Source organism: Mustela erminea, chromosome 16, assembly GCF_009829155.1.
Source record: "Mustela erminea isolate mMusErm1 chromosome 16, mMusErm1.Pri, whole genome shotgun sequence".
NCBI lineage: Eukaryota > Metazoa > Chordata > Mammalia > Carnivora > Mustelidae > Mustela > Mustela erminea.
This window is the reverse complement of record NC_045629.1, coordinates 69403527-69424357: the sequence shown is the minus strand read 5'-3', so window position 1 is coordinate 69424357 and position 20831 is coordinate 69403527. Positions and strand designations below refer to the sequence as shown.

General features: G+C 39.7%; 1 protein-coding gene across 6 annotated transcripts in view; it reads left to right on the top strand.

Moving 5' to 3' along the window:
• The window catches only part of TATDN1 (TatD DNase domain containing 1), a 39633-nt gene extending 19099 nt beyond the window's left edge, over positions 1 to 20534 (top strand). For 4 of the 6 annotated variants that reach the window (XM_032315985.1, XM_032315983.1, XM_032315982.1 and 1 more), the window contains 6 exons: positions 3837 to 3922; positions 4015 to 4055; positions 6443 to 6519; positions 15921 to 15991; positions 17177 to 17303; positions 20340 to 20534. In XM_032315985.1, the coding sequence (XP_032171876.1) occupies positions 3837 to 3922; positions 4015 to 4055; positions 6443 to 6519; positions 15921 to 15991; positions 17177 to 17303; positions 20340 to 20442 (505 nt within the window). In that variant the 3' untranslated portion in view covers positions 20443 to 20534. Of the gene's footprint in view, positions 1 to 3836; positions 3923 to 4014; positions 4056 to 6442; positions 6520 to 15920; positions 15992 to 17176; positions 17304 to 20339 lie in introns of those variants that run through there. The other 2 variants (XM_032315986.1, XM_032315987.1) reach the window with 2 other exon arrangements.
• The last annotated feature ends 297 nt before the right edge of the window (positions 20535 to 20831 follow it).

The following is a 20831-nucleotide window of genomic DNA, read 5'->3' as shown; positions in this document are numbered from 1 at the left end:
GAAATGGGGATAATACCTCCTACCTTTCTTAACATTCAGTATGTAAAGCGCATCATAGTAACAGGCTTGGCGCAGTTAGTGCTCAAGAAATTGCGACTGTGGTGGTAATCTCAGAAGTATTTTCATCTTAAAGAAAATACAGACTATCTTTTTCTTTGGGGTTTTTGAAAAGCATTTTTTAAAGAGCAAAAAACCCAAAAGGCATGAAAATAAGGAATAAGCCTTTGCTTATGGAAGGGTTACCCTTGAAGCCTGTGGAAGGGTTACCCTTGACTTTGCTGTGGAAGGGTTACCCTTGAAGCCTGGGCTGTCTATTCAGTGTCTGCCCCGTGCTCTATCCCCTTTTCTTGCTGCAAGTTTAGAGCTCAGTTTACTTGAGTGGGAAGAATTTGCTGTGGGATTTTTCCGGGGCTTTAAAATGTTAATACTGTGCAGGTCTGTTTTGGAAAAGAAATCCAGCATCAGACAAGATTTCAAAAGAACCGTTCGGGGATTTAGGGAACCCCAGCGATGAGAGAGTGAGGCTGTCCTTGCCATGGGCCAGTCCAGAGGCTCTGGGCTTTGGGGAGTTGCCTCAGTCTTAATTACTAACAGCTACTCGCAAGCTGACCTTTTCAAGCCCTTGTCCTCCGCTATTGTTGACCCTCAAATGTAAGAAGCAGTAATACAGGCAAAAGCAAATTACAGCTTCACTAAAGTGAGCAAATCTAACTCAAGTAAACAGCGCTTTTTCATTTATGAACTAAGAAAAAAAAAAAAAAACAGTAAAAGAAGCAGAGAAATCTCTTGATAAGGGCCAGTTTCTGCTGCTCTGTAACTATTTCTAGTTAGGATGGTGGGTTTTTTTCTTTAAAGACAACAGGTACTTCATGTCAAGCCCTTCATGTCAAGTCCTCAGTCTGTGTCATTAGGAATAGTTGGCCTCCTTAAGACACCTAGCTAGCTTGAGTGTATGGACCTTTCTTTTCTCATATGCAGAATAATGGAGGCACGTTGCTTGAACATCTGTTATTTTCATAATTTGTACTTTTGCCTGCTGTGATGGGCAGGCTTATTCCCAAGGGGATCATTAGATTCTGTAAATCTGTGGTTCAGTTGTGTGGCTTTGTACATAGAGTTGTGTGTGAAAGGAACGATCCGCGTAGATGGGGAGCGTGAAGCAGAGAGTGTGCGGTGTGTAGCCAGAAGCCAGATCCATGGTAAGGTTTACGTAATGACTGGAGCACACTTCATTGCTGACATTTCAATTTCTGTAGAGGTTATGGAAATAGTGACTTTTCTTTAAAGATTTCTGTTTCCTGCCCTGTGAAATTTCAGCACTTTGGTTTTTTTTGGTTTTTTTTTTTTTTTTAAAGATTTTATTTATTTATTTGATGCAGAGAGAGAGATTACAAGTAGGCAGGAGGCAGGCAGAGAGAAAGGGGGAAGCAGGTTCCCCGCCAAGCAGAGAGCCCGATGCGGGGCTCGATCCCAGGACCCTGAGATCATGACCTGAACTGAAGGCAGAGGCTTTAACCCACTGAGCCACCCAGGTGCCCCAACACTTTGTTAACTAAAATTATTTTTGCTTACTGTAGCCCAGCAGAACCTGAAAAGGTGATTTAAAAGCCTAAACACTGGGAAACACTGGGTAATAAAGACAAAAAAGCCACCAAAATTATGAAAACTCTTTAAGAAGTGCACTTACGTGTCTCATTTGAAAATTTAGCATTTTCAAGAGGACAAAGGGGTACTCCAGGAAAATGATTGTCTTGTATTTCAAGGGGATAAGATAGAGGAATATATAGCAAAAGAGATTTAAACTAAACACCAAGAAATTATTCCCTAAAATTAAGGTGCCTAGTAGAGGTAAACTCCTGTAGGAAAATAAGACCCTTACTCTCTGTAACTCCTAGTTTCATTTGAGCTGCATGAGCTGAGTGAGAATGAGTGAGCCCCGCGCTGAGTGAGACTGCCAGGAACACGCACCATGTTGCATCTGGCTATTTTCATTACGCTGTGGGACCAGAAGAAGCTTCTTGGAAATGTCACAACTTTTAGTCATTTTGGCTGAGACCTGGAATTCGAGCACTCAGTTTCTGGGTCCAAGTTTGTTACAGTGTGTTGTGATCTTGGATGAGGTCGTACATCCTTTGGCACTAGCTCTTGTCCTGTTCAAAGGTTATTTTGTGGATCAGATGAGATAATGGTATGTGGCACTTGAAAAACCTTTTTATAAAGTACTCTCTAAATATTCACAGCTGTCGTTTTATTTATTTATTTATTTTAAAAAAGATTTTATGTATTTAGGGGCGCCTGGGTGGCTCAGTGGGTTAAGCCTCTGCTTTCGGCTCAGGTCGTGATCTGGGGGTTCTGGGATCGAGTTCCGCGTCGGGCTCTCTGCTTGGTGGGGAGACTGATTCCTCCTCTCTCTCTGCCTGCCTCTCTGTCTACTTGTGATCTGTCAAATAAATACATAAAATCTTTTTTTAAAAGATTTAAAAAGATTTAAAAGATTTAAATAAATAATAAATAAATAATAAAAAAGATTTAAAAAGATTTTTAAAGGGACGCCTGGGTGGCTCAGTTGGTTAAGCAGCTGCCTTCGGCTCAGGTCATGATCCTGGCGTCCTGGGATCGAGTCCCGCCTTGGGCTCCTTGCTCAGCGGGGAGCCTGCTTCTCCCTCTGTCTCTGCCTGCCATTCTGTCTGCCTGTGCTCGCTCTCTCTCTCTCTCTCTGACAAATATATAAAATCTTTAAAAAAAAAATATTTTTAAAAGATTAAAAAAAAAGATTTTATGTATTTATTTGACAGAGAGAGAACACAGCAGGGGGAGCGGCAGGCAGAAGGAGAGGGAGAAGCAGGCTTTCCACTGAGTGGGGAGCCCAGTGTGGAGTCGATCCCATGACCTTGGGATCATGACCTGAGCTGAAGGCAGATGTTTAACCGACTGAGCCACCCAGGTGCCCCACGGCTGCTATTTTATCATGTAGTTTTTATATCTTTGAAAAATAGAATATTTCAGTTTTTGTGCTATTTACATTTATTTAATAAATCCCTGCATCTAGTGGTAGTAATTCCTTATATAACAGAACATGGAAAACACTGAGAATAAAGCTGTGCCAGGCTCCTGGCTGCAGCGAATTGACTTCCACTGATGGTGCTCAGCCAGCTCTCCGGGCAAGACTCTGCTGGTGTGCTCTTCCCTAACAACACGTGCTGCAGGGAACGGATCCCACGGGTGATGGGAAAGTATCTGCTTCATTTGCTGGGGTTTGGTGGGAAAACCTAGTTAAAAGTAATCATTTGAGGGGCCACCTGGGTGGCTCATTTGGTTAAGTGTCTTCTTCCAGGTCAGGTCATGATCCTAGGGTTCTGGGACTGAGCCCTATATCAGCTTCCTTGCTGCTCCTTCTCCCTCTCCTGCTACCTGTCCCATCCCCTACTCGTGCTCTCTCTGGCTGTCTCTCTTTCTCTCAAATAAATAAAATGTGTAAAAAAAAAAAAAAAAAGTAATTATTTGAGGAACAGCTCCCATCACTGGAAACAAACATTATAGCTATTTCTAATGATCAGTAGTAAAGTGCTACCTAATTTACCCAGTAGTTATAATGGAAAGCTAACCAACATTTTTGAAAATAATTTTGTAATCCCAGAAAATGATGTGTCCTTTTCAGGAAGTTGTGTGTTATAAAAGCCTTTGACTAAGCCAGATGTGTTTTAAATGTCTGAGTTCACTACTTCTGTCCTATAATCTGAAGATAATAAAAGTCCTTTAACTTAAAAATATTTAACAGTTATTTTTTTCACACTAAAATAGAATTAACAAGGATTTTTTTTTTTGGCATCATACAGATACTTTGAAAAACAGTTTGAACTGGCAGAACAAACAAAATTACCAATGTTTCTTCACTGTCGGAACTCACATACTGAATTTTTGGGTGAGTTAAAGCTAAAATCTCATTTAGAATTTAAGAGTTTTGCAGAAGTCAAGCAAGGTATTAGCCAACAGTTGTTTGTTTTTAATTCACAGACATAATGAAGAGAAACAGAGACCGGTGTGTCGGGGGAGTGGTAAGTAGAAGAGTTGCCCAGAAGCTTTCTTGTTCCTCAGGTTGGCGAAGTAATTCAGGATCAGCAGTGTTCCTTCCCCTCTTACTGAAGGACGCATGTTTACTTTAGAATCTGTGGGCCAGATGCGATACATAAGTCACACGGATTTAATTACATTTATTTTATTCAAAGTACAAGAATGATAGAGCTTGGTTCACAAGAAAACCCCGTGAATGGACTCGCGTTTCAGGAGTGTGGGTGATGGTCTTTTTCTCTGCCTCTTTCATCAGCCGTTCTTCAGTGGTTTTCACTTGAAATTCTGAGCGGGGTATAAACTGATTTTAATATTTTAATTCTCACTTCAGGTTTGCCTTCTTAATTTCTTGTCAGCTGTGCTCATTTGCGGTTAACCACTCTGACCCGAGACCCCTCCTTTCTGTAATATGCTTCTACTCTAAACGCTTCTGTGTGGTCATGTCAGTCAGGTCCCATCAATGTTCTCTGCCTTAGCTCAGGCATCCAAAGCAGTGTTTTGTAAGTCTTTTTTGGATTATGGGTTCTTTTGAAAATCTGCCTCAGAAAAACTCTCCGACGCACACATTTTCCCCTCTAATTTTAGGAGCAATTCACTAGTCTCTAGCAGAAAAGCTATTACCCAGCTCTGTAAAATCAGTCCTACTAAGTCCAAGTAAGGAAAGAGGAAATGGCACTTACACTTATGGTACCTACTCCCTGTGGGTATCGTACTGTATGCCCGCACTGTGCTGCTGAGTGTCCTCTGTATTTTCCCAGGTTTGTAGCCCTACTTCGTGTCTCACGGACTGCTAGTGATCATGTTTTCTGCACCGCTGTGCACTTTTGTATCTGTAGTTTACTGACCCTGCAGTTTATCCTTTGGGAACTGAGAGAGGCTTAGAGGCTCTCATCAATGCCCTTGGGATTAATGGTTCTAACTCTTAGCCCATTTTTTTTTATTTCTAAAGAATTTACTTAACAGCAACAAATCCAACCTAAATGTTTGACTTTTTTCGAAAGAAGATATTGCCTGGCTGGCTCAGTGGGTAGAATGTGTGACTCTTGATCTTGGGGTTGTAAGTTCAAGTCCCACACTGGGTGTAGGAATTACTTGGGGGAAAAAAAAAAAAAATCACTGAATATAACTAATTTTCTGAAATGGTTTATAAAGAGTCTTATTTAAAATTATTTTGATGTTAATGGAGGATATATTTTCTAGTCAGCTGCAAATGCTGAGGGGAAGAGCAAACTCTTTGGGCAGCTGTATAACATGGTTCTGTTTTAGAGAAGCCTGTTTTTCGTAATGGATTTGGGACTCTGGTTGCTGTATGAACGCATTAATGACATCACTTGTTAGGTGTGTGTGTTTATTTTTATAAAAAGATTTATTATTTATTTCAAAGAGCATGCACATATCAGCGGGGGAAAGGCAGAGGGAGGGAGGGAGAGAATCCCAAGCAGACTCTGCACTGAGGGGGCTTGCCCCCATGGCCCATGAGATCACGACCTGAATTGGAACCAAGAGTTGGCTGCTTATCTAACTGAACCACCCAGGTGCCCCCACTTGTAGGTGTATTTAAAGAAGTATTGCTTTTTTGTTTGTTTTTTAAAGATTTTATTTATTTGACACAGAGAGATCACAAGTAGGCAGAGAGGCAGGCAGAGAGAGAGAAGGGTAAACAGGCTTCCTGCTGAGCAGAGAGCCCAATGCGGGGCTCGATCCCAGGACCCTGAGATCATGACTGAGCTGAAGGCAGAGGCTTTAATACACTGAGCCACCCAGGCGCCCCTAAAGAAGTATTGTTAAGTGTGGTTTTGATTACACAAAGTGTGAAAAACTATGCTTTAATCCCTATAGCTTTGAAGGAGAACACCATCTCGTTCCTTTCTGCCTCCTGAGATATAACTGTGTAACAGTTCATGTTTTTTTAGTGACATTCTTACAACCCTTGATCGATCTTCTTAAAACTTGTCCTCTTAAGTTATCTCTCTTCTAGAAAAAAGTAGCCCATAACGTAAAAATTGAACATTTTAAGATACAATTTACATGGTTTTATAACATTTTTAACTTCATGCTTTTGCCTGAGGATGGGGCTCCCTGCACCAGTCCCCTTCCTGGCGGCACTGCGGGAATGCTGGAGCAGAGCCATCAGGCAGCTGGGGACAGAAGTTCTAGGCAAGCCTTCTCCCCTCTTGCCTCACATCAGGGGGGATGTTGACCCATTTTATTGTGAGATTGGATTTGAAAATAAAAACCATAGGGGCCACCGCATGTGAAATGCTCTGATCCAAAAAACCCTAATGCATCTCTACTTCTGCTTAGAAAGTTATTGGTGTCATTTAGGATTTTAAAGGAAAATTAATTAAATAAAATTCTACCTGTATGTCCTTAGGTACATTCCTTTGATGGTACGAAGGAAGCAGCCGCAGCCTTGGTTGACTTGGATCTCTATATAGGATTTAATGGTTGGTAGGTCCTTACATTTGTTTTATATCAAGTAGACTCCTTGTTCTACAGCGAATTGCAGATATGGATTTAAATGTATTTGTTTATCACATTGATCTTGGCCTGTGAATCTCTGTAAGTATGTGAGAAGTTAAATGATGCCATTCTTGCAAGTAAAAAGCTCCATTACTCCTTTCAGTTAAAACTTGAAAGTTATATAGGGCACCTGGTTGGCTCAGTTGGTAGAGCATGCGGCTGTTGATCTTGGGGTGGTGAGTTCAAGCCCCACTTTGGTCATAGAACCTACTGAAAACTTGCAGGTTGTACACTAACCCAGCATCGCAGTTACAGAAAACAGTTTTGTACCCAGATCAACAGCTTGGCTTTCTCTAGCATTGCAGTCGATTCTTGGGTCATTGTATCCCTTTAAAACATGCCCATTTGCAGCATTGTGTATGCATGTACACAAGTGATGTCTGCCCCTTTGACATAATCATTTCATAGATCTCTGTAGGCTAAGACAGTGAGGCTCTCAGAAGTTAAGAAACTGGTTTCAAGTAACTGATAGCATGAGAACCAGTGTCTTCTGCCTCCACGCTCGCTGACCTTCCTGCTGGTACACCACACTAGCCTGTGTAAGCCCAGTGTGGTCTGCTGGCCCCGCTGGCTCCCTGGGCTGTCCCTCCCCAGTGTTTCGTTCCTTTAAAACTACCACGTAGCTGACTGCATTATTTTTTACTAAAATATCTCCTCAGGGAAATAGAACCATGACATTATTTGCTGTGGAGTTCAGATTTATTTATATGTCCTAGGTGCTGCTTCTATATTTTAATGATTTAATCAGTAAACCACTATGGAAAGGAATACATGAATAATGGACTATAAAGTAGTTTTGAAAAACTTAGACACAGTCTCCCCACCATACTCTCTACTTGTAAGTCAGCTTTCCCAGAGATGCCCACTTAGCTCTTCATCATCATGTGTCTAAGTATTAGTGTGTGCGGTTCTCTCTAATTCGTCTTCTCTGTTTCCGTTAAGGAGTACGAGCATCTTCCTTCTTACATCCAGCACTTTCCTGCCGCCTGAATTCTTTCCTCCACAGGCTTCTCAGTGTACTTAGTTCGGAATTTTGCGGTTGTATGCGCATCTAGTGTTTTCATTATTATGTCTGTGTAGATATTGTTGACTGCTGAACATAGGCTATACCGCTTTGTTTTCCTCATTTTTATTTACTTGGTTTTCTTCAAAAGCTGAAGCCTTCTCACACTTTGCAGCAGCTCTGTGAAACACCTTCCTGTTTCTGCACATGAGGAAAAGGGTCTAGATAATCTGGCCTTAGATTATCTGCCCAGTTTCTGACCCTTCCATCTTCTCCGTTTCGGACCAGTGTCTGCTCTGCGACGGAATCTTTATTTTTGATCCCGTGTATTCAGTTTTGTTTTGCTGGAACATGTTCCAGTGAATTTACTTTGTTTTTGAAAGATTGCCTGGATAGTTAATGAAAGAAAAACAAAAACCCTTCTATTGGGTATTTTTCCTGGGCATAAAATTCTGGACTAGAAATAATTTTCTGTTAAGTCCATGAGAGTTTGCAGGACTCCATTTTTAGGCTTAATGTCAGTAAATCAGTGGCTGTCCTCATTTCTAGTCCTTACCCTGTAGGCCTACTGTTTTCTCCCAGTGGATTATTTTAGTTCTTTACCTCTGGAATTATTAGACTTCACAAAGGTGTTCGATGGGTTTGTCATTCAGAGTTTGTGCGCGCTCTACTGGCCCATGCCAACCAGAAGCTCATCTCTGTCCATTCTGGGAATTTTTTTTTTCTCTTGTTCTTTCTTTGGACCTCCCCGGCTCATACTCTGATCTCAGTTTTTTCCCCTATAATTTCTATCTCTGTTTCTCCACTTTCAAAAATATTTTTCAACTTTTTAATAAAACTTCAGCTTCTGGTTCTAATATCTGAAAGCTCTTCCCTATCATTATCTGGTTTGACAGGTGCAGATGCATCTTGTTATCTCTCTAAAGATAGATTTAGTTATTTTTTGTTTCCCATATCATGCTTTTATTTCCTCCGAGTTCCTTTTTCTTTGTTTTAGTCCCTGTCATGACTTTCTTCAAATGTCAGGCAATTCTTATGCTCTATATTTAAAAAGTTAAGATAAAAAGCTCTTGGAATCTCTGTGGGGAGACAGTTCATCGCCCGGCAGGCCAGCCGAGCGCACCAGGGATTCCTAAATGTCAGCCTGTCAGACTCTTTCTGGGTTGCTTCAGTTTCTTCAGACTGGGGTCCTCTGATCTCCACTGGAAAGGGTCGGGATTCATCAGTGTGCTGGTGTTCTGGGGCAGAATGAGGGTGGAGAGGGGAGCTCACCAAGCAGTCAGCTTTCGGTCTCTGTTTTCACCCCGGGCTTTCCCCCTGCATGCCTCTGTGCTGCACTGTCTCTAATTTAGCTTTTCCAGAGACTGCACAACCTCTCCCCTTCTCTCTCAGGCCAGGGGTTAGGAGCAGAAGTAGTCATCTCTGCACCCATTCCCTGGAAGTAATCTGACACTTTTGTCTTTTCTGTTCCCCACCTTTTAAAACAGTCTCCACTTAGTCCCTTGCCTTATCCCAGCCTAAGGACCTTGATCTTCCAGTTCTTAGAACTTTCTTGGGTCAGTTGGTTTGCTTGTCTTTGGTGTCTCTCTCCACAGTCACATGACACCTAAGTCACCTTAGCAATCATTTATCATTTTACCATGTACTTTCTGCTGTATATTTTGTGACTAGAAGTCAGAAATATCTCCTAGTTTCATTAAAAAAAAAAAAAGTGGGTTTTTTTCTTTCTTTCTTATTTTGAAATGATTTTTAAGAGCAAGACAGTAGGAGCGGCCAGGTGGTTCAGTCAGTCGAGCACCTGACTCTTGATTTCGGCTCAGGTCATCTCAGGGTCATGGGATTGGGCCGCAAGTCAGGCTTCACGCTCAGCACAGAGTCTGCTTGAGATCCTCTCTGTCTTCTGCCCTGCTCATACTCTTGCTCTCTAAATAATCTTTTTTAAAGGAAGAGGGTAGAAGGCCTTTATTTCACCAACTTGATTTAGTACATTTGTCTTAAGAGATTTCTATATGACCTTGAATTTATAAAGATTTGGCTTTAAGTTAATGATATGATTTTTTTCCTGTATTAACTCAGAATTAACATTAGTCATTTAATCAGTCAATATTTCTATTCTTATTCTGAAATTGAATTTATTGCAGTATTAATCTGAGTCTCTTGAGTTATGGTAATTTAATCTATACTGCCTGTGACATAAAGTCTGTTTTCTAAGGGTTAAATTATATTTTCCTCCATGAAAATGGGAAAGTTTCAGATTTGACTATGGAGTCATGTAGCTGCCTTCCTTTAAATGGAACACCTTACTAAAGATATAATTGGCTTTGATTTAAAAATGTTTCTTCATAGTATATATTTCTGTATTTAGATCAGTTTTTATAAGCATGGAGTATATGTAGGAAACAACTAAGGCATGATTTCTTTTCAAGAGATTGAAAATATACAAGTAATTTGATAACTGGAAGTTTTAAAGTTAATACCCATATCAAGCATATCAGTACATTTTTGAAAATACTCCTATTGGTCAATTGTTAACTCTGGCTGAACATAAGAATTTTGTTTGTCTCTAGAGAACAGTAATAAAAAGGCTGGTATTTATGGCAAGTTAGACACACATTTCCCTTTCACTCCTTCTAAAATCATTCTAAAGTAAAATCCTGTGTATTCAGAGTGGAAAACATAAAGCAAAGAAACAAGGCTGGAGTTTCTGGAAGAGACCAATTAGACTAAAGGGCCCCAGAGAAGGTGGGAGCAAATTTGGCACACAGAACCACAGAAAGGACTTTGGGTTTAGAATTAGTGACAAATAGGACTAAGTGAGGGTAATTCAAGACCTCATAGAGAAAGCTGTCATCCCCTGTGTTCATTGCCATGCACAGAGTACAGGTGCAGCAAGCATTTCTACTCAAAGGGAAATCTCTTTTCCTAAGAAAACTGAACAAACCAAATTGTGAGAGCCAAGAAACTTGGCTTGGAACTCTAATGTTGATCTCAGAGGAAAGAATTTGGAGGAGCAGAAGCCCCACAGCTATCTCCCTCCCTTCTCACTCTTCAGTGAAATCGCAGATCTGTGTGTCAAGTCCCAGCCTGGCCCACAAGGAGCTTCCAGTAAGATTCCCCACTCAGAACTGGCAGTAAAAAAGTCCTCTGTTTTCATAAAAGCGGAGGGAACACAACACTGGCCATTCAAGCCTCCTTAAATATAACTGATAATTAAGGAGCACCAGATAAATGAGGTGAACCAACAGAAAGTAAAAGATCAAGATAAATAGAAAAATTAGCACCAGAGGAAACAATTTAGGGAAAAGAACTTTAAAAGAGACTTGATATACTAAAGGCTGAGATGTTACATCCATAAAATATGAACAATATTACAAGAATATTACAAGAAAAAGATAAGAGTTCCTTAATGATTAAAAATAAATGTCTGTGTTTATAAAACAATACCACCATTGGAGGAAGTGAGGGAATCAACACATTCAACAGGGAGATACATATTTTTCCTCTCTACCGTCTACCATTGGGCACCTAATAGTAGATGCAGCAATTTTTATACAAATATTCTAGTGAATAAAGGGCTGACAGATCTGTCAACATTCTGCAACTCCTGGTAAATGAAGAGGTCTAAGCACTGGGCAACCATGGCTGCCTCCCATCACAAAAATACAGCCAGATACTGTGTGCCTCTCTAAGTAGAAAAATAAGAAAAAAATCCTCACCTGAATCTGGTCAAGATTCTAGATGGTAATGTAGATATCCTGTAAGAAATACAGAAGGCAAAATTTCCTTCAGGTTGACATGACCAGGAGCATGGTGGAGGAGGAGGATCCCACCTCCTCCCGCAGACACTCCCAGGCAATGACTGTATGTAATGCAGTTCTTTCCAAGAATGACCTGATCTGCAGAACAGCTCTTCTGTACTGTGAAGGAAAAGCCACACTGAGAAGGGTGGGGAGGAGCAGAGACAAGGTAGGGAACCAAATATGTGGTATGTCAACTCACAGCCATGAGGGGACAGCACAGGTGTTGAGGTCCTCCCTGAGGAGAAGGGGATCAAGCCCCACATCAGGTGCCCCGTGCCTCCTGACTGCCCTGGGGGTCTGCACCAGGAAGACAGGCCCTCATCATGTTTGGCTTGGATAACCAGCAGGACTCTACTTCAGCAGAGCCAGGGCGCTATTAGAAACTGAGACTCTACTCATGAGGGCCAGCACACTAGTATCACTCACTTCAGGATCCAGCAGAGAGACAGCAGTTTAAAAAGTACCTGCATTGTACAGGAAGGAGATTTATTGGCTCATTTTAGGGTGGCTGCTGGAGGGGCAGGGATCTACAGAAAAACTCTTGGGACTGGGAGTGCTAGCAGGTGCCGTCTCCCACCTAGCTGCCCTGATGCTGACAAGAGCCAATTCTGACACTCTACCAACTATCTTGATAGCACCATTCACCCTGCCTTGCATTCTCTGTCAGACCCACTCCACCCAACCTGCCAGGTTAGGCAGGTTCCCTTCCAAAGTGGCTCTTGCCCAGCAACACACAGTGGTCACCTTGTTTGGGACTAGTGAACCCACAAAGCAATTACTGCCCCAACCCAGCATGCCTGTAGTGTCTTCAGGTGGGCCTCTCAGCCACCTGGGCTGGGGACAGCCCTGCCCACCAGCACACTCACAGCAGCTACAATACACAGTAGGAGGGCATAAGCAGCCTACAACATGGGACCCTCCTGGAGTGCTTGGTTCTGATGACCATGGGCGATGTTACACTGCTTAGCCCCACAGGATACTTTTTACACAAGGCCACTGCTTACAAGGCCAGCAGGTATAACTGATGTAATACAAGGAAAAAAAAATCACAAAGTGAGAAGACAGACAAATTTATTCCAAATGAAAGAACAAGACAAAACCTCACAAATAGAACTAAACAAAACCAAGACAAGCAATCTACCTGATAAAGAGTTCAAAGTAATGGTCGTAAAGATGCTCAGTGAACTTTAAAGGAGTGGATGAAATCAGAAAAAGAAAATAAAAAACCAATTAGAGATAAAGAATACAATAACTGAAGTAAAAAATAACAACAGATTAGAGGATACAGCAGAATAGATCGGTGACCTGGAAGACAGTAGTGGAAACCATCCAAGCTGAACAGAAAAGGACATTTTTTTAAAAGATTTTATTTATTTATTTGACAGACATCACAAGTAAGCAGAGAGGCAGGCAGAGAGAGAGGGGGGAAGCAGGCTCCCCGCTGAGCAGAGAGCCCAATGTGGGGCTCGATCCCAGGACCCTGAGACCATGCATGACCTGAGCTGAAGGCAGAGGCTTTAACCCACTGAGCCACCCAGGCGCCCCAGAAAGGGACATTTTAAAAATGGGAATAGATTAAGAAACCTCTAGGACAACATCAAGTGTGCTAACATTTGCATTATAGAGTCCTAGAAGGAGAAGAGGGGGGCAGAAAATCTGAAGAAACTTTTCCTAACCTGTGGGAGAAATAGATGTCCAGGAAGCACCCAAACAAGATGAACCCAATGAAGTCTACACCAAGACACACAATAAAAAGGTGAAAAATTGAAGAGTCTTTAAAGTAGTAAGAGAAAAGAAACTAATTATATACAAAAGAGAAGCCCCCTAATGCTATCTGCTGATTTTTTTTTTAGCTAAAACTTTGCAGGCCAGAAGGGAGGGGTGTGATGATATATTCAAAGTGCTGAAAGGAAAAAGCCTACAATGAAGAATACTGTGCCTGGCAAGGTTCTCATTTAGAATTCAAAGAGAGAGAGGGTTCTTTAACCTGGAAAGGGAATGATGCAGTGCTTTTAGAATGTGTTCAAACTTAAAAAGAACATCAGCTCAAAACAGACCGCTGTAAACACAGGGTGTTGTATATGAACCTCACAGTAACCATAAACTGAAAACCTATAATAGATACACAAAAAGTAAAGAGAAAGGAATCCAGGCATAACACTAAAGAAAGCCATCAGACCACTAGGGCAGAGAGAACATTAAAAAGAAGAACTACAAAAGCAACCAGAAAACAATTTCCTATCAATAATTACATTAAATGTAAATGGATTAAATATTCCAATCAAAAAGCGTGGGATGACAATCTATAAGGAAACAAACGAACAAAAAAACTTCTATATGCTGTTTATGAGAGAATCACTTCAGGCCTAAAGATACACGCAGACTGAAGGTATGAGGAAAAGGATAGTCTATGTGAACAGAAGCGGCAACAGCAGCAACAAAAGCTGCAGTAGCAATGCTTAAATGATACAGTCTTCGTTTTAAAGTATGCTGTAACAAGAGACAAGGGCATTGCGTAATGATAAAGGGATCCAACAAGGAGATACAATAATTATAGATATCTGCACTCAAGATAGCATCTAAATATACAGAGTTCATTAACAGACATAAAGGGACAAACTGATAGTAGTACAGTTATTACTAGATACCTAGATCAGTGGAACAGAATACAGAGCCCAGATACAAATCCAGATGAACACAGATGAAATCAAGACTGGGAAACTCTTCAGGGCAAACAACTGGGTTTCTCCAACAATTTTTTAAAGAAAAAAGAGGTTCAGGGGCACCTGAGTAGCTCAGTGGGTAAGCCTCTGCCTTTGGCTCAGGTCATGATCTCACGGTCCTGGGATTAATTTATTATATAATTCTCCATCAAATAAATAAAATCTTAAAAAAAAAAAAAGGAAAAAGATATTCAGGAAAACTTAAGAGTTTAAGAGATTTAGAACATTGACCAGTTGCAATATGTGGCTCTCATTTGGATCCTGAGCCACACAAACTCAAAGAATGTCTCAGGGCACTGAGACAATTTGAATATTGGATAGATGATAAAATAGGGTTTTCTTAGACATGCTTAATAGTATTGTGGTTATATTAAAAGAAAGCTTCATGCTTAGAGCTACATGCTAAAATATTTTCTGAAATAAATGCTAGTATGTTGAAACTATACATTTTGAATTTCCTTCAAGATAATACAGGAGAGGTTTGGGATGAGTTGATGGGATAGTATCAGCCAGGAATTGATGATAGATTGGGGCCGAGTAATGAGTACATGGGGGTTCTGTATTCTAGTTTTTACATATATTTTAATCACTCATAATAAAAACTTAAATATATGCTAAAATTTAAATAAAACATAAGGACAGTGTTAATCATCATCACATTATATAGCAAACCATCCTAAAACTCAACTGGCATATTATAGTAAGCATTTTTTCATAGTTCTGGATCTTAGGATCAGCTGAGGGTTGACTAACTGATAGGAAGATCTCTTGGCCACAGGCACATGTTGAATTCACATCGGAGCTGGGCTTTCTTTCTGGGTGCCCAGGCGGAGGAGGTAATGGCTAGTTAGTGCATGCTAGTTTCAGATCACAGAAGTGCCATCAAAATTTTAAAAAGTGAGTTTTCAAGCCTCTAACCCTGTCATCCAGTCAAAGCAAGTCTTGAGGCCATGACCAGATTCAAGCTCCTCCTTCTTACTATGAAACCGTGGCAACGGTGCAGATACATTTCTGTAAAAGGAAAGTGAAGAACTGGGAACAATATTCTAGTCTGTCTCACGGTCTGAAAGTGAAAGTTAAGGAAATGAAAGTTAATTTCCCAGGAAAGGGTAAAAGAAGCAGGGCCTTAGCATATCAGTTCAGGAGTTGTAAAACTGACGAATACAAGTCCCAGAAAGAGATGAGAAAACAAAAGGGGAAAATTCCTTTTCCCATAATTTTTTCCCAGAGTTGGGGAGAGGGGTCTAAATTGGACGGGTTTTAACTCCCCTAAGTGAATGAAAAAGTCTCACGTAAGTGTCAGAACGTCAAGAGTAATGGAAGATCCTGTTTCCATATGTGGGGAGAAGGACATTTCCTAACGAGATTTTCATTTTCATGCCTTGTTAAATACTCTTAGTTCTGTGACTGTGATTTTCATCATTTGTGAGGATTCTATTGCTGATTAGTGAAACATTAACTTTGATTCCTTCCTAGCAGTAGTTGCAAAACTGGCCATACCTTCCAACTCTGCATTTGAGCCTGAGTTATGCAAATTACCCAGGGAAGCAAACGAGTTTTTACACAGACTGACTCAGAAAGTTAATGGACAGTCAGCTGATAAACACAAAAAATTGCATCCTATTAAAGGCAGTGTGTAGTTGGAATAGATCTTAATCTAGATCCTGTAAGGATGGAAATGTGTATATTGCCATTGTAGCCAACCAGAGTTTTGTTTGTGGACTTCAGGTTTTATAATGTTTTAGATAAGTTTGTAATTTGAAAAAAAAACTTGACCAAATACATGAATTTTTTTTTTTTAAGCTCACTGAAAACCGAGGCTAATTTGGAAGTTCTGAAGTCAATACCTAGTGAAAAATTAATGATTGAAACTGGTAAGTTTATGCATTTAGAACTTTTTCATATCATACCATATCAAAACAGAGTTAGACAAAAGTTAAATATTTTAAAACAGTTAATTCATAGCCTCAAAAACTGTACTTTACAGAAAACCTTTGGGGTTTTTCATCAATTGATAGAAAAGTATTTTTGCAAGATTTTCAATTTTAGAAGTTTGATTAAGCCTAAACACTTAAAAAAGGAATATTAAATATGTAACTAAGGAGGTTGTAATTATGTGTATTTTATTAAACAAGTAGTCTTAATGAAGTACCCCACTTGGGGTTTCACAAACTTCGGAATTTTTTTTATAACATTGTCTTTGTAATGCTGTAATTTTACAGTACTTTCACATAAAGTACAAGAATTTAAATCAAACTGGTTTAGTCAAGGAATTTTAGAAATCTGTTCCCTCTTAATAAAAGTTAGAAGCTAAACATTTTACCTAACTCAAGGCTTTACTTACATATATGGATATGGGCATTTTTAGTAAAGTCAAGCCTAACCATCAGGTTTATTTCCTTGGAGAGTTATGAAAATGAAATGATCTTATTGAAAGTACAATGCTTATAAAATGTGTGAATTCTTATTTATTAAAGAGGTAAGTGAATAATCCCAGGATTTTTTTTTTTTTTTAAGATTTTATTTAGTTGAGAGAGAGAACACAAGCAGGGAGGAGGGTCAGAGGGAGAAGCAGACTCCCTTAGCTGAGCAGGGAGCCTGATGTGGGGCTGGATCCCAAGACCCCAGGACCATGACCTGGGCTGAAGGCCAATGCTTAACCCACTGAGCCCCCCAGCTGCCCCAGGCCCAGTATTTAGAGCCATTCTTTCACATTCATTAGAGGCAAATAGAGGCATAACCTAAATGTTTCCAGGTTAAAATTTGTATTTCTTCTGGCTTTTTTTAAAGTATGCCATACACCAACAGTAATATTAGCAGAAAAATATATTATGAAAGTGAGTCTTAAAAAGCTTTAAAAATTTTTCTTAAAAGGCATTTTAAAGTTTGTACAGTTCAAGATTTAATCTTGTGCTTAGAATTGTTTTTGCTTTTTACCATTTTTAAGCCGAATCATGACTTAAACATTTTACAATTTACATAATTTGTTTGATAATGTTTATTAAGAGACCAATATTTTCAAAGATAAACCTCATTAAGACACTTCTTTGCTTAACTAGACGCACCTTGGTGTGGAGTGAAAAGTACACATGCTGGATCAAAATACATAAAAACTTCATTTCCTACCAAAAAGAAGTGGGAAAATGGGCACTGCTTAAAAGACAGGAATGAACCCTGCCATATAATGTAAGTATTTGGTTTTCACGGTCTTCAGAATATTCAAGTCAACCACCAAATGCCATTTACAAAATGAACTCAAGGGACTGAGGTAAAGTCGGTGACATCCAAATGAAGTTAAGATCAAAAGCCACCGATTTAATGCAGCGATGTGGAAGGCTCTGCACCCGGATTGCTCTACTGAGGCTTCTCTCTCCCCATCATCTCCACCTCTCAGTTCATTACGAGTGGTTTTATTACAGGAGTGAAAACTTCATGTGATCTTGGTCATTTGCCATTTTGTAGGAAAGGGGAAAGATTCTCACACAGCTTCCTTGCTTATGGTTATACAAATGCACTCTCAGCAGGAGATCTTTTTGTATATTTTAAACGACTTGACAACCTGAAAAAACTTAAGTATTAACACATTTCTTGAAGCCTTTGAACAAGGAGGTCAGGTTATAGAAAGATTTCCTTTTTCTAACCCACAAGGGGGGGGGCAAGCAGCAATTCAGCATCATGTTTTTAATTATAATATATCTAGTGCATGGAGAGAGGGGCTGTTGTTGAGCTGTAGAGCTTGTAACTTACAGGGTGAGTTCTTGTTCTGTTCACACTCCTCATCCAGTTTCTGTTTGCATAAGCAGATAATTTAAATCGCAATTCTATCACTCTCTTGTGGTTTACCAGTTCAGGCAATTGAACAGTTACTTTCAGATTATAATAATTCCTTCCATATGCATCTTTTTAGTCGTTTTTAACTGATAAGAGTATCAGGTAAGCCAGCTCTAAAATTCAGCAGGCAGAGAACTGAAGATTTATTCTATAAAAATAATACTGGAAAGATTTTCCTTTATTAACATGCTGGTGTTGGCAAAGATTTTAAAGCTGAATGTTTTAAAACCCATAGGCTGAGGAATATATTTAAGTTCTGATTAGTTAAGAATCACTTGTACCTTTTGTGACATGTACGTAGTTGCAAATTCAGTCAGAAGACAGAAGACAATTATTACTGAATCATTCTTTATAGAGATTTAATAGGACACTAGAGACAAGAAACGTATTTTTCTAGTAGCCACTCGGGAAGTATTTGCCAACAGTGTATCCAAGTCAGTTTTCTGTACTGCCTTAATGTTCAGTACAATATAGCTCTTGACTCTAGTGACATTTGCAAAACAAAATTCTAAGGGTCTTCCAGTGCAGACTGGTGAGGACTGAGAAAGCTCGAGTCTCATCTGCAGTCATGAGTACAGCTGAGGCGGCAGGAGCTCAGGAAAGTCAGAACAGACGGACAGTTTTTAAATCATTTCAGAACACACATGCCTCTAGTCTAATGCTAATTACTAATTCCTACTTACAAAGTCATCTTTATCAAGCCCATCTATTAACAATTTTATGTTTTATTTTTATAGAGATCTTTCCTCCCTTTTTTAATTTTAAATTCCTTAAAACACATTTTGACCACGTTAGTTTCTGAGGCTACCTGGAAGAATCAGGACATTCCCTGCCCTGCATCCACCCACCAGATGACTCAGTACCTTGTGCCAGGGATCTTTGCCCTCCTGGAGCAAAGAAGCAGAAAGTATAATCCAAGAGGCTCGTGGCATTACGGAAGTATAAACATATGACGAGGACCCTAGGACGGCAGCTGCCTGCCTTAAGGAGAAATAGCTTAACTAAGGTGACACTTCACCTGGTCATGGGGTACAAATGGGCCTTGTGCCAGACCAAGACAAACACCCTGAGCAAAGGCAGACTGGCAGAAGGGCTTGCTTCTCTGGGGAAAACAATGAGTTTAGTGTGGCGGAAAGTAGGATGCATGGGTGAGTGTAAGCGTAGGAAGGCAGGGTGAGGCCAGACTGGTGAGGGCTCTTGTATACCAACCTTAGTAGTGCACATTTCATCAGGACCCAAAAAAGGCTTTTAAGCAGGGAAGGGGCAGTTCTTTTTCTTTTTTTTTTTTTTAAAGCTATAATGTATCAGCATACAAAAAGGACTAAAAGGGAGATGGGTGGCAGGAATCATACTGATTTCACACAGTATTATGCAGGTAAGTTCCAGCTGAATTGTTAAGAGGAGAATTCTGTAGTTTACTAAGAGAACTGGGCCTTTAGTGTCCATTTAAATGCTAATGTATTTGCTTTTAGCACATTTTGACTTAGATAAAAATTTAGTCTATATTAAGTGTGGCTGTTGCATTATGATGATATAATTAAAAGATTCCAGTTAATCCCTAATTCCTTTATGTGTTCATTTTTAAGAAACTCATACCAGGGAGAAAAATACTTAAATGTTCACTTTGGACTTCAGATCTTTCTAATTCATGTATAAAAACCTTACCTATAGTATTGCTAGAGAACAGTACTACTGATTATTCGAGGAACAGAAACTGAAAGCTCTGACACCTGGGCTAGTCTCGCTCTTGCAGGGAGTAAGTACAGGAAGAGAAAGCATCTCTCCTCCCCCTACCCCGATAACCATACACTGTTCCAAGTAAATAACTTCTCACTTCCTTTGCTGTCATTGTGCTGGTCATGCTGCAGCAAATTCCTGCTGCTTCTGGAACTAAATCTCCTAGCAGTAGCTTTCAGACTTTGCTGTACCCGCAATACCACAGACCGTATGACTCAGCACCCATGTACATATATAAACCCCAAACAGAAATGAAACAGTACTTCCCTAAGTGCAACGTATTTTTCCTTTTCTTACAATTTTCTGAAAGCTCATCATGACCCATTAATGAATCCATAGACCCAGTTTAAAAGAACTCTTCATTTTTACTGGGTTAGTTCCGTTAGTTGTGGTTGACATAATATGGGCTGTTTTTCAAATTTATTTGAACCTGGACCTTGGTTCTAGTTATATGCAAGGCTGCCCGAGAAATTTGTCTCAAATTATTTTAAATATAACAGTTAAACTTTTCTGTTCATAGTGCCAAAAACCTTGTACCTGTAAAACTTACTATGTTAAAAGTGCTAGAACAATGGTTTCCTTTATGTGGAAACGAATACCTTTAAAACTGAGCATATACTTGGAAATTAACCATTTTGTTTTGTTTTCTTTTAGTCAAATACTGGAGATAATGTCAGCAGTAAGAGAGCAGGATCCATTGGAATTAGCCAATACACTATATAACAACACCATTAAATTATTTTTTCCTGACATGTAATTGGTATGTTCTTTCCATTTCCCATCAATAATGTAAAATTTTATGGTACAACTTTAAGATTGAATAAAGGAAGTCTCTGGAAGTTGTCTGAAGAGGACTCCGTATTACTACATACTGTCTTCCCCTCATTTTTATTCATCAAGTCAGATCAGAATTTTACTGTCAGTTAAGGTCTTAGTTTACAACACTTTGTAATCTCTTCAAAAGTCTGAAAGGACAATTTTATGTCAACCCTGTAAACAGAATGGCCAACAAATATACTGGTTTTATTTACATCAAAATTAAACAGTTAGCACATTCTGGTTTTTATACCAAAGTTTAGTTGATAAAAGCCTGTTTCTCAACTCTTACACAGTCTCTGAATCATGACTTTTGAACCCAGCTCAACC